This window comes from Nematolebias whitei, chromosome 11, assembly GCF_014905685.2.
Source record: "Nematolebias whitei isolate Nwh7 chromosome 11, NemWhi1, whole genome shotgun sequence".
Lineage (NCBI taxonomy): Eukaryota > Metazoa > Chordata > Actinopteri > Cyprinodontiformes > Rivulidae > Nematolebias > Nematolebias whitei.
Window position 1 is genome coordinate 41,012,164 of NC_056508.1, and position 14,584 is coordinate 41,026,747.

The following is a 14,584-nucleotide window of genomic DNA, read 5'->3' on the forward strand; positions in this document are numbered from 1 at the left end:
ATATATATATATATATATATATATATATATATATATATATATATGATATAAAACATTACTATAGAGGGAAAACGTGACTTTTATATTTATCTAGAATATCACAATATCAGTATTAGTATCAATACACACATGATCTGTAGTAACAAAAGCTAATATTTTTCGTTATCCTGATTAGTATATCCCATCGCTTAACTTAATTAATTTATTTGTCAATCAACTTGTAAGTTTTTATGAAGATGGTCTGGACAGATGTTTGATGTAACCTTTACCACTGATGAAGAAGACTAACTCATCTGGGTAAACGGCAACGCTGAAGAGTGCAGAAAGAACAGTAACTGCCTGTTAATAGTTTAATAGTTTACAACCTAAATATTACACACATTATTAACAGTTTATTAATAAGAGTTGTCCTATTGTTAGGTGATATTGGTTCATCTTATACGTATGATATAAAACACTATTATAGAGGGGAAGAATTCAGTTCTGTTTCCACAGATTGACAGGAGACGGTGTGTAAAAGTACATGACAGTTTGGAATTAACTTTTTTTTTTAGCACAACATATTGTCATGTCTTTTGTCCTGATGTTTATCAGGTTTTTTTTTTCCAATGTTCATTTCTGCCAGCTCTGCTCAGAGTTTCTCTCCACCTGTAATGGTGGTCACACGCACATCTACAATCTGTAATCAGCTCACCTGCTCTCACTTCCTAATCATCCATCCCTGTTGATAAAAGCTGCCTGATTTTTTTTTTCTGCCCATCTTTGTCAGATCCTTGTGTGCAAATCAGACTCTTGCTCAAACTTGTTTTTCTTTTTTTCACTTGTCTGTTTGTTTTGTTTTGTGTTATTTATTAATATTTTTGCTAATATGCTTGCTAACCTGCAGTCCTGGCTCCAACCATCCATCTTTACACCTCACACTGTGCCATTGTTATTTAATCATTGTAGATTATTGTTACTGAAGATTATGATTTCATTGCAATTACAGAAATTTGGTCGTGTGACAGACAATGTTGCGCAAGTAAACCTCGTTTCTCGGTAGTTTAAAACGTTGTAGTGTTCGCTGGTTAGCTTCAATATAATCACAATTTTTTGTAGTTTAAAGTAATGATGGCCAGATGAAGCTTCGTGATCCATGAAGCTTTTATTCCAATTAATTCAAAAATGGCTTCATTTCTCGAGGCTTCGTGTGCACACTACCCCTCCCGCTGGTCGATTTTGTAATTTCAACTAGGCTACTTGTGATAGCCTCTTCTTGAAAATAAATTTAAACGCCTAAATTTAATTTTGTGTATTTTCTTCATGTAAATTTTGATGTTTGCAAGATGGATGGATTTATTTATTTATATATAACAAACATACAACAACATACGAGAAAAATAATTTAGGGAGTGGTGGCGCAGAGGTGAGTGGGCCTGTGATAGGACGATCGCCGGTTGAACTCCCAGTACAAACAACATCAAAATGTGGGTGAAAATGTGAAACACCCACACCTGCCTCCACCCTCATTTGCCCCACTCTGGGCCCTTAACCCCCATCATCTGCTCCCCCTAGAGAGCAGCTCTCTGCTCCACACAGAGGGCTGTGGCAGCTCGGTGGTCTGTGGTTGCATCAGGAAGGGCATCCGGTGTAAAAAGGATTTCCAAGTCTTGGTGCGAGTGAGTTCGCTGTGGCGACCCCTGAAGAAGGGAGCAGCCGAAATAAATAAATAAATAAATAATAAACATGTTAGTATAATTTCTGTCATTAGATGTTAAAAATGCAGTGGTGGGACAGTGAATATACCTATGAATACTGCGGTTAATTGTCATTTTTATTAATAAGTATTTAATGTTCTGAGCTTGGACTCGGTCGGTTTCTCTCTTTAATACCGTCCACACATTCACTGTCAGACTCGCTGCAGGAACTTTCTGGACCTCAGCTTTGCTCTATTAGTTTTGCTTTTTGGCTTCAGTCATGGCCTTAACAGCCTAAAGGGAAGAAAAAATTAATGATTATATACTTAAACACTAGTCATATTTTATCCATGCCACCATAAATATCTTTCTGGTACAGAGAACATGAGTTTGATCTAATTTTGCAGCAAAGTCCCTGAAGCGGTTGTCTTTGACTACGCTGGCTGTTTGTCTCGAACAAACCAAAGTCTCATCCAGCTCCTCCTTTCTTCCCTCTGGGATTACATTAGATGAGATTATACTTCATTGTGATTAAAAGGTACAAAACTCAATCAACATGTGCAATTATAGTTGTCTTCATATTTTGATGCGTATGAGTTTAATATAATATTGTTATTGTCATTATTATCATGGTTACTTAACAAATCTGACGCCAGGTCTTTGGAACACAACCCGACTCGGCTTGGAATGGAAAAAACTAATATGTGAATGTAACAAAAACAGTAATAAAATAAAAAAATAATAACTGTAATTATAATAAATTATATTTGTAATGCACTCTGCAACTGTCATCCTACATGTGCAAAGCAATCACAAGAAAATAAAAGAACGGAGAAACAAAAAAGGTTTTAGTCCTCTTAAAAGGCACTTTTCAGAATACTGTAGTAGTGCCACATGTCAGTATCGGTCCAGTCTTCTCTTGCAAAAGAAAAGAGATTTGTGATCTCAATGCAATTTGCCTCATTAAATAAAGGTTAATACTATATGTTAAGATAAGATACGATACAAAATGATAAGATGAGATAAGATACGATAAGATACGATATGATAAGATATGATAAGATAAGATATGATATAAGATAAGATATGATATGATATGATATGATAAGATATGATACGATAAGATACAATAAGATACGATAAGATATGATATGATATGATATGATAAGATGAGATAAGATAAGATATGATATGATAAGATACAATAAGATAAGATACAATACGATAAGATAAGATATGATATGATATGATATGATATGATAAGATAAGATACAATAAGATAAGATACAATATGATAAGATAAGATACAATATGATAAGATATGGTAAGATAAGATATGATAAGATACAATAAGATAAGATACAATATGATACGATAAGATAAGATATGTCAAGATACAATAAGATGAGATAAGATACAATATGATACGATAAGATACAATAAGATAAGATAAGAAGATAAGATAGAACTTTATTGATCCCGCAGGAAATTGTTGTGCCAGAGTTTCAGTACAAAGAAACGTATACAAGGAATCACACAAGATCTCCAAAAAAAACAGAAAATATAAAAATACTAACAATTAAGGTCTAAAACAGGTCAGGTGCACACAGGTTTTGCGGGGTTCCATTTAATTTATATAAGCTAATGAAGTGCGCCAAAACTCTAATCCTTGTTTCAACAAGGCTTCAGACCTCATCGGTGACGTCACTCGACCTTATGACACAAGCCTCGGTCCGCGCTTCCCTGAAAACGTTTGGGATTTCTCGACACACGCTCCGAAGCTTCAGCACAGTAGGACCCATCACTAGTTTAAAGCAACATCAGTACTGGATATACAACTGAAGTATGAAGTGGAGCTTCTTGGTGACAGAAAATGTGTTTGTAGGCAGACAAAACCCCATGAGATAATATAAATCTAGATGTGAGAAAAGGACCCATTAAGTGACTCGATGGCATCATTTGTCCACTCTGATGGAGACAGACAAGTATGTAGGAGCAATCTTTAAATGTAATACATGATTTTTTTTTTTTTTATACTAAGAATCTATAGATTGACAGGCAGCAATATTATGAGCCCTTATTATTTGGGCATCTGCAAGCTTCAAAGCAGTGCCGTACTCTTATTTAAAGCTGTTTTATTAACAAACATCTCAGCAACTTGACCGCCAATCAAAATCGAAGAGTTGTTTTCACCCACAAAGGTGCCGAAGCACTGTGCAGCGTCTGATCTATAGCCTCAGACAGATCTATAAATCTGTCAACTCCACTTTCACAGCAACTCGAATTGATTTTCTTTCTCCTAGAACTCAGTAAGTTATACTTGTGTTTGATTATTTACAAACTCGAGCTTAGAAAGCTCAGACAAAGCTAATTTAGCTAAGTGTTTTCGTCTCTCCATGCCTGCTTTGCAATCAACTTTACCTGTAGCCATAAAGAATCTGGAGGCACGCCATGAAAAATAAGCAAGACTTATTAGTTGAGAGTTTCTTTCTCGTCTCCACGGCTCCAGAAAACCACTGACTGATTCCTGTCGTGATTTAGAGCACCGATCTACCTGATCTAGGATCACGTTCATGGGATCGTTTGTAAATTCACAGCTTGCAAATTTATAATTAGGCACACAGGTAGACCAGGCACAACATGTCCCTAAAAATGAGCCAATAGGAGATTTCTAATTTAAAACAGAAATCCTGCTGATTGTTGATATGCTCTAGAAGTCTGTCCATTTAAAAACTGCAGGCTTGTTATCAGAACTGCTGCATTTGTTCAGTGAAAAGAGCCAATAAAAACACAAAAATGACAGAAATTAACACAAATTGCTAACAAAAAAAGATTGATTTTAAAATAAGCTAAAACTTAGGGGGAAATACTTTTTTTTTTGACTGATTTGGGCTTTTCTAAGACAATTGCTGAGTGCCTGGTGGCTACTTGAGTCACTATCATTCCCATTTTATTTATTTATTTATTTACTAGTTTTTCCTCTGATAAAATGCAGGAACTGCATTGTGATCACATATAGGACAAAAAATAAACTATGATAAACATTTATTTGCGCAATTGTATCATGAGTGATCTGCAATCTGATCTGTCTGCAGTGTGTTTATTACCCACCGGTGTGTGTGTGTGTGTGTGTTGTTGGGGGGTGCGTGTCTCATGAATCACTGGCCAAATGTTAATGAAACTTGGAGAGTAATAATTGGATGTATATCAACAAATGATTAACCTTTGGAGCAACACAAGTCAAGCTGGCTGCCACAGACAACTGATCTTTAAAATGGATAAACCCTAGAAAAATAAATCACAGACATTGAGCTAAAACTTGACGTGGTAGTAGCTGAGACTGATCTCCAACACATATTCTGCAGTGGCTTCAAATGTTATCAGCCCATTAATTTTTTTTTTTTTTTTTTCATTTAGCCTTTATTTACCCAGGTTAGTCTCATTGAGCCACGAGAACTCATTTTCAAGAGAGACCTGTTTTTTTTTTTTTTTAGGGAGCACATGGTGGGGGTTAAGGGCCTTGCTCATGGGCCCAGAGTGGGGCGAATGAGGGTGGGGGCAAGTGTGGGTGTTTCACCTGCCCCACCCACAATTTTTGATGTTGTCGGGGCCGGGGCGTGAACTGGCGATCTTCGGATCACAAGCCCACCTCTCTAACCTCTGCGCCACCACTCCCCATAAATGACCATTATTAGTTGTTATCATCCCCATAGGCTGCATTAGACTGTCTCTCCTACCTCCTAGTAGGTTTAAAAGCACATTATTATCACTGATAATCTGCAGCTTTGCCTCGTCTCAAAGCTTTTTTTTTCATTTGCTTTATTTAACCCTTTTCCTAAACCTAACCTTGCACCTGACCCAGAGCACTGACCCTAAACTTAACCCCCTGGCCCTTGGCCTTGACATATTATCAGCGATAAGAACGTACCTTTAAACCTACTAGGAGGTACAGGAGGGACTGTCTGAACGCAACCTATGGGAATGATAACAACTAATAAGACATTTAATGTCTGAGAACGTGAAGGGGGTGCATTGTGAGCACTAACAATTTGTGTAAGATCATTGTTTAACCGTTATATTTATTTATTTATTGCATTATCTATATGGAGTCAACTCTGTCTGTCTTTCAGTAAAATATTTACCACTTTATGATTAATATATATATATATATATATATATATATATATATATATATATATAAGCTTTCAGAAACTAATCACTGGATTGATCTCCGTAACTGATTAACCTTCGAATCCAGTCCAATTTCAAGATGGCTGCCAGAGATAATGTATATTAGTCAACACAAAATGTCTGTAACTCCATCAAATTTACAAGGTCAGTGTGTCTTTATTGTCATTCACACCACATGTGGTACATGTGGTGGAACAAAACAATGTACACAGGGTCCCAGTTACATCCCAACAAAAATACCAATTGTGAAGAAAAACTATTAAGAGCTAAGATATGAACTAAGAAATTCACTAAACTAAGAAAATACTAAGCACAAATAGTACAAAACAATGCACCAAACAGCGGCAGCACGAACATGAGTCTGTGTGAGCAGATGAGGATGAATGAACACAGTAACATGAAATAAATCAGCAGCATGAGATCAGCAGTATAGATAGTCAGCAGCACATGTCAGCAATCAAGTAGCATTACAGTGATTTGTCTGGTTAGGGATTCAGGAGTCTAACAGTCTCAGGGAAGAAGCTGTTCCTCAACCTAGTTGTTCTGCACTTAATGCTCCTCAACCTACTGCCTGAAGAGAGCGGGACAAAAAGTGTGTGCTGGATGAGTGAGGTCCTTCATGATGCAGGTGGCCCTCTTCCTGCATCTGGAGGTGTAGATGTCTGTGATGGTGGGGAGGCTGACTCCAACAGACTTCTGTGCAGCCTTCACCTTCTTCAGCCTACAGATATGGAGCTGAAGTTTTACATGAGGGTAGTTGTGAGTCACACAGTCTGAGCTGGAGTTCTCACAATAATGCAAAACTCTTTTTTTTTTTTTTTTTTTTTTTTAAGTTTCGATGCAAACGGCTCCAGCTACGGCTTTTCTCAACATGTGATTATCTTAATCTAAAACTTCTTTATGAAACACTGCAAATGATATATAATAAATGCAAGGCCTCGAATAAAGAAATAATAAATGCAACGTTCAAAAAGATTTTCACAGACTAAAAGGAAACTTGACAAAATGGGGGCACAGTAACAAGGCGAGCGCTGCAGAGCTATCTGTATTTATATTTTTGTGTTCCAGAATCTGCTGGTGATTATCTAAAAATGTCAGCTAATCAGTCTGATCGATAAGCTGTATGTTACAACATTTAGAATTTTACTAAGTTTAATTGATGTTCATTAAACATACATAAGAGTATTTGCATAGCATCATCTCAGAATGCAGGTAGTTACTTTGAGTTGCTTCTTCCCACAGTCAAACACTAAAAACCATCACCTTGGATTTGAGCATATTTGTGGATTTCATTGCTACAGTGTCACTCCGTGCCTATATCTGTCTGTCAGTATTCTTATCTTTTTCTCATTATCTTTGCAGTCTAAAACTTGCTGCGCTTCACTCCAGCAAAGGAGACTGATCTAATTGGCATTCTAATTTTCTGAAGACAGCTCTGCTGACTTTTATTTAGCTCTCCCTGCATTCTCTTCTTCTTTTGCCACCTTTCACATAATGATAATGAGAAAATATACTCCCAGAGGTTTGCTGCAGTGAGCATGTATTTTTTATTTTTTACATTTTTTCTCATTTGTGCTCGTTACACCTATCACATTTGCCCAGGCAATTTGTCTGCTTGTCTGGGTCTGAGAAGGGTGACTTATCTGCACTAACTCCCCGTCGAGGCTACGCTTCATATCCAAATTGGCCCCTGTTAGCATTTAAATCAAGAGCCCCACCACCACCTCTCTTTTCCATACTACCTCACTCCAGCGCTTCTTACTCCGCCCCTCTTTGCCTGTTCGGCTCTGCTCAGAGGAAAGCAAGTTGGGAACTGAGAGGAAGCCCATGCCATTATTCAATGAGATCAAAAAGTGCAAAGAGGATGCTGTTTACTACCAGCAAATAATCAGGAGACCCTCTTTACTGCAGAGGAAGCTCGTCGGCTCCCTCCCTCATTTTCTTCCTGTTCGCCAGCAGCTGTTACTGTCACTTCCACCAAAACAAGCTGCATTTTACAGAAACCTTAAGCTCTTTGACAAGCTCTGTTTAAATACACCTTCCATTCCCAGCAGCAGGTATATTAAAGCATTAGGCTTTGAAGGCTATTTCTCAAAACTTGCAGCATGACATGAAATGTTTTGCACATGTTAGAGCCTTTGTGTACTTGCTGCTGCCGTGATTTGAAATGGCCCTAGCAGAATAAACAAGGTTGTTCCGGCAGCTCGGTATCCCAGAGGTCATCAGCGCCTCATTGTTCCCACGATCAGACACAAAGCATCACAATGACTATCTGGTTCACACAGGCAGCCATCAGGCTGTCATCAGTGGCTCACAATAACTTATGATTTTCAGTAATCATTTTTGACTTCAGCAAGTCACTTTGCACCAGTCTCCTTTGGTTAGAGCTGTAATTTAGTACTTTATTTTGAAGACATTTATGGAATTAGGTCTAGAGGCAGTTTTAAAGTTCTTCCTGCAATACAGCACAAATACAAAATGGAAGAAAAAAAAAAGTGTTCATTAGTGAGTCTGAGGCACCAGACCTCAAAAGAACTTGACAGGAGAACGGGAGGAAAAAAAGGAGGAAACATGTCATGAAGATGAGGAAAGCAAGGTAGGAGAATCCTTTGATCAATAGTTCTCCTTATAGCACTCCTGTCTCCGCACACATTCATAATATACATATCGCTGCACACATTCCTGTCTTCGTCTTAACCAGGCAGTGGCTTTACATCCCGGGGGCAAGTATTGAATTTTCCAGAAAGACATTTTGCTTCAGTCTTTGGAGGTAGGGCATGAAAAAATCAAGAAAAAATACAAAGAAAAATGTATCTCCGCTTTCAAATGAAATCCATCGATGCGGCATGTAACAAAAACGGGATGATATCAGATGGGAGTAAATATTTATCATTAAAAAAAAAAAAAAAAAAGAAGTCAGGCTTAGGAAATGAGAGAAGCCACTCGGCTTCTGTCTCATGGGAGAGCGTGTTTGTCCATGACAGTCATAAATATGTATCGCGCAGTGAAATGACAACGATTGTAATCTCACAGCTGCCTTTTTTTTTGTCAATCCCCACAAAAATGCCCCAACTGGTTGTGACTGCAGACAAAATTAAAAGTCGCACCCTCTCGCATCATTAGAATAAACCACTTAGCAACAAGTGGCACGCTGCTTAATTAAGGTGGAAACAAAGTCCTCGGGGTAAGAGAGTGTGTGTGTGTGTGTGTGGGGGGGTGTTACCTGTCTGCTCCTTTTTTCTGTTTTCCTTTTGGTCAAATTAGCGGAAAGGTAAATATTCAGAGGGTCGCTTTGCAGCTGTGGCAATCAAAGCATGCTCAAGCATATCAATGGTTGTAAACGCAAATCTTCTTATCCAAATAACACGACTCTGCAACAGGAGTCCAACTTGTTGGTACGGGGTGGGAGTTGGTAGTTCTTCAAATAGACGTGCAGGGCTTCTAAAAGTGCACCAGTAGTCCCATAGAAAAGATAGTTTGCCATTCATGATGCTCTTCAGTGTACAGAGAGAATTCAACGACCTTCGTTCTGCTGCTCGACAGAACTTCTCTTCAATGAGAAGCTCCTCTCTTTGCTTTTGGCTAATCCTTGCTTTCATTGCTTTTATCTCTTGCAGCTCTGAAGGACCCCTGCACAGAGGTGACTTGCAGCTATGGCAGCACTTGCGTCCAGTCGTCAGACGGCATGTCAGCCAAATGCATGTGCCCCCTCGGCTGTGACGGCAAACCCGATCAGACAGTGTGCGGCAGTGATGGAAAGGACTACCGTAATGAGTGTGAACTCCACCAGCATGCCTGCAAAGACCAGAAGAACATACGAGTTCAATACCAGGGGCACTGCGGTGAGATGAAGTTTATGCTATGTATTCATTAAGTCTGCGATATAGACCAAAATTAATATCTCTATTTTAAGATGAATGGCAATTATATGATATGTCTCTATTTTTTCCTTTCCATAAAGTAACAAGTCCCAATTGTCGCACAGGCACATTTATTAACAAACAGCTACAACTGTACAAAATAAATGTCTAAAAAATGAACTTCAGCTGCACCGCCTTCACGACGTTCGTTAGCCTCGTTGTCTTTAGCCTTCTTGTTCCACAGTTGAGAATGGGACTGTGTATTTAGCAATACGATAAGCTGCTGCTTTATTAATGTTGCGCTGTTCCTCTCATAAGGCACAGCACGGCTAAATGAGTTTTGTACCGTGGCTTGTTTCAGGGAAAGAGGCTGAAGTCTGTCGGAGCTGCAGCTGCAGTTTCACACATGCTTCGTACCAAATGGTGAAAAAGATTCGTAGCGCCGACCTTTTGTCGGGACTTGTTTTCGGCATTGTCTACAGAAAACATTTTTCTGCTGCTCGTCTGACAATTTAAATCCAAACCATCTCCAAATAACAGCCATTGTTTTACTTTTTGCTCAGCTGCTCTTCGATATCCTCTCCTGAAAAGAAGAAGTACACTAATTTTCCAGTCTAATTATAACTCAACATATAACTATTGATATAGACAATATAGTCATCTTGTATGAAATTATTTCGATATTTTAAAAATATTGAGATATTGCCCAGCCTTAATATTTATAGAGATTGAATGAAGCCATATTAACCACTAGCCAGTGTGTGTGTGTGCGCTCTTGTGTTTGTTAGTAAAGCCTCCGGTATATTCGGGTGTACGTCAGTCCGTGGATGTTCACACATAGAGTTGAAGTGGACACCCGCAGGTCATGTCCATGCAAAGCTCAATTTTTACGACTGCGCTCGTGTACTCTGTGTCGCACAATAAACTGCCCGGCGACGGGTTACTTTGTATGTGACACCAATGTATTAAATTCCCCTTCTTCATCCCTGATCTGGTTTAATGGCCTTTTCTTTTGTGTTTTTGCCAAAAGGCGAGTGATCTCTTCCTCCTTGTCCATTGACGCCATGACTGAAATTGTGAGAAATTAAGGAATTTGTCATGAGCGAATTAAAATCAGGTCCAGCGTGGCTGCGGGAGGGTCTGGAGATTTCCTGGTGGGCTGGTCTGATGTGTGGGCTGCAGGGCCAGAGCTCCCTGTTTTTTTAAAGAACTTTTTATTAGCAACATATAAACACAGAACACCGCTGTGGCTGAGGCTGCCAGCTCTCGTTTTTTTTTTTTTTTTGCAACCTGTCAATCAATCCAGTAGGTGTGTCAGCAAATGACCAATCGGTGACCTCAATTTGTCCTGAAGGTCAACACCCTTTGCCTGCGGAGCTGGTCTGCAGCTGCTCAGGGTGGACGCTCGAGTATGACGTCTCAACCCTCTGCGGACAGTGCGCGTCGAGCCTGCTCAGAAAAAGGTCCACGCGAGTATACTGGAGCCTTAAAATGTCTCATGAACCAGTAGATGGATTTTAATAAAACTTTCAGGTAATAACCGTTGGATGAACATCTACAACTAGTTGACTTTTGGAGTCAATCCAACTTAAGAAGGCCACCTCAACATATCAACATTAACCAACACAAAAATGTTTCTAACCCAGTCAACTGTACAGATATTGAACTTAGTGACATCTTGTGATATTGCTTTAGATCACACCCATCGTTATTTTCAAGCTTCTTCAAAACAGCATCAACACCGCATAAAAGTGGGCGATATGAATTTCTGCAAGAAGTGCTAGACCTTTAATTATGGATGAAATCATTGAAGAGAAATTATATGTTCACATTTGAGAAGGCAAAAATACTTTATAAATTACTCAAAACAAACTTTATCCCTTACTTATTTTACTACCTTCATTTGTTCTGACTACCTGTATAAATAAAGGCTAAATGAAAAAAATGTTCTCAATTCTTTGTTTTTCTATCACTACCTTTGTTGCTGTTGTTGTTGTTGTTGTTTTTCCATCATGTACCCCAGTTACTTATGGCACACCTCAACTAATTCTCATTTTTCTTTCAGATTGCTTTGTTTCACGCAGGCATTCCTGTGGTGTGAATTGTTGTTTTCTCTAAGTAGGTCTTCAGAGCTGTCGTTTCCGTCTGGTTTTTTTTTTTTTTCCTTTGTGCGCTCATCCCTTGTTATCATCTGGCAATGGTTGTTTACGCTCAGCTCGCTCAACTTTTTTACTTTTCTGGCAAGCCAGATGGAGTGCAAGAACAACAAGCAGTAAGTCCATCTCTGAGCAGCAAAAGCCTTCAGGAGGGAACAGCGAGCGGTGGGGATTGAGAGAGATAGATGTGTAGATCCACAGGCAGAAGGCTGGTCGTGTAAATCTGGCACGAGTTGGCCCATCGCCTGTGTTTGCCCCTTCCTCCCCTGGGAGAGCTGAGGCTCAGGGGAGCAGATGGCCTCGATGCTTCTCTAAAGCCCCTTATCCACGGGTCTTTTTGGTACTCCTATGTAACTAGTTGTGGCCGATTGCAGGATTTATCAACAATGCCTCTAGTGGTGGAACCCACCCCATTTTTGGGACCTAAATCACTGAGGTCCCAGGTCTGGTTCTTTTAGGGTCTAGTTGTGACATCAGCGCACTGTAGGTCACTGATTGGTCAGGGGGCGTATTCATTGGTGGAGGGCGGAGATTCAGTCTTCCACCGGAAATCACAATCCACCATTTTCTTTTTCACCCGCATAACAGACAACAAGAAATCGGAGAGCTTATTTTGGAATATTTTATAAGGTAAAACAAATAATCATGGCACAACCGTGGTCGAATGCTGAAGTTCAGGCATTTCTCTGTTTGCTGGCCGATGAACAAGTGCAGCGCGAGCTAGATGGAACGAAACGAAATGAAACGATTTTTCCAGAGGTGTCTGCGCAGATGGCGGTGCAGGGCTTCCATCGCACACCAAAGCAAAGAGGAAAGCTTAAAAAACTAATAGCTGATGGTGAGTGTATTTTATTTACTTTAAGCATATTTCCTTTCCCTCATGCAACCGTTTCTTTGCGTTTTCTGAAAGTACTCTGAACAAACGAGGCTGACGCGGTTACGTCGTCATTAGTTAGCATCATTGCTAACTGTACTCTGTTGCTGTTTTTCCACTCTTATTTTGATGCAGAAAGTCCCACTGAACATGAAGGTTCGCCAGATTCTGCTTTTGACTGTCCAATCCTCCCCGCTTCTGACCCTTCCCGACCACACCAGCTCCAAGTACATCCATGCCACCGGGCACATGCACGCCACCGGGCAACACGCAGCAGAGCGGCACCAAACAGCACCCGTTACTAGGTAAGAAGCAACAATTGTGTTTAACATCACATTGATCATGTTGATATGAATGTTGTTTTGTTTTTGTTGTAAAACACCTTGCATGTATTCAAACTACTTGTTTATTCAGTTGTAATGGATAAATGTTAAATTTAGTTATTCATTTATTACTTAAACTTTCATTTATGAAGTTTATTATTGAAATTATACAGGGTGTAGTGATTTTTGTTCAGATTAACGATGCTCTGTTCTTTTTCTAAATTAGCACAAACCGTTGTAAATGACTACATGTAGTTTATTTATGCCCACCTGCTTACTATCATTAAAGTACTAGACTGCTTTATGAACAGAATCATTTCTGATCTTGTGAACAAACACCTTTTCAAATTAGCAGGAACTTTAATGTAAATAATTTATTTAAAAACTCTACCTGTACTTCATCATCTAACAGCCATTTTCTTGTGTGTTATTCCTAGGCAATAGAAAGCGCAGATCAACAAGTGCAGCAGAGAGCTTTGTTTCTGCGCATACTGAACAAGAGGAGATGAACTGGAAGCAGAGAGAGGAACACTTCCATTTTATTTGTGAGGATGCCAAAACAAGGCAAGAAGAAGCTGCAGCAGCGAGGAAGCAGGAGAAAGCCATTAGGAGGGAGGAGATGGCCTTGAGGAGAGAGGAAGCAGATGTTCGCAGAGAGGAAGCAGCACAGCGAAGGCAGGAGGCTGAACAGAGTGCTGCTTTCAGTCAGGCACTCCTTGGGGTGCTGGAATCCATTGCCCGTTCCATGGCAAACAGACATGTTTAAAAATATTTAGAGTAGATCATAGTTGATCTATAGAAATGTAGATCCTGCAAGGTAAGCCCACAAATGCATATTGCATAAATATGCATGTTGCATATATAATTAGTGTATAATTGTTTTTTTTTGTACAGGTCTTTATTTCTAATAAAAGAAACATTTTCAAGTCTTGAGCTTCCATCTGATCATCAAAAGTGAAGTGCTTACAGTGTTTTTTTACGTCAATAGTGTAGGATAAGTGAAGTAATTGTTTTTTACCTGTAACAATGCTGGTGAAGATTCTCAGTTATCCTTGACACGGCAAATCCCCCCCAAAACAGATAAAAACAAAACCTCAGGACTTTTTTTAAAACTGAAGACGTTTCGCTAATCATCCGAGGAGCACTCACAATTCAATGAAAAAAGGAATCTGGGATTAAAGTTATAAAGCTGTGGTGTTCTGTAAGCTTGCTGGAGGTTTTCAGTCATTGCATGTCAAACACCTCGGCCATGATGTCCATCTTGTGGATCCAGCAGCTTCTGTGTCTTTTTCACCCAAGGTCAAAAATTCTCTCCACGACTTTCACTGTGGTACAAAGGAGCACTAACTTAATATTACTTAACAGCACTTCAATCATGAAGATAATTTGCGACAGCTTAATTTAAAGAGCTGCGTGGTAAGCATAAACTCTGAAAGAGTTGTTAAATATCAAATCAAATGTAGGTTATTATGTAATGTACGTAATATATATATATATATATATA

At 39.2% G+C, this 14,584-nt stretch overlaps 1 protein-coding gene across 1 annotated transcript in view; it reads left to right on the forward strand.

Moving 5' to 3' along the window:
* LOC119417727 (agrin) overlaps positions 1-14,584 on the forward strand; it is a gene marked incomplete in the record, with an annotated part of 254,818 nt that overhangs the window by 107,199 nt on the left and 133,035 nt on the right. The window contains 1 exon segment of the mRNA XM_037684999.1: positions 9,485-9,709. Coding sequence (XP_037540927.1) covers positions 9,485-9,709 — 225 coding nt within the window.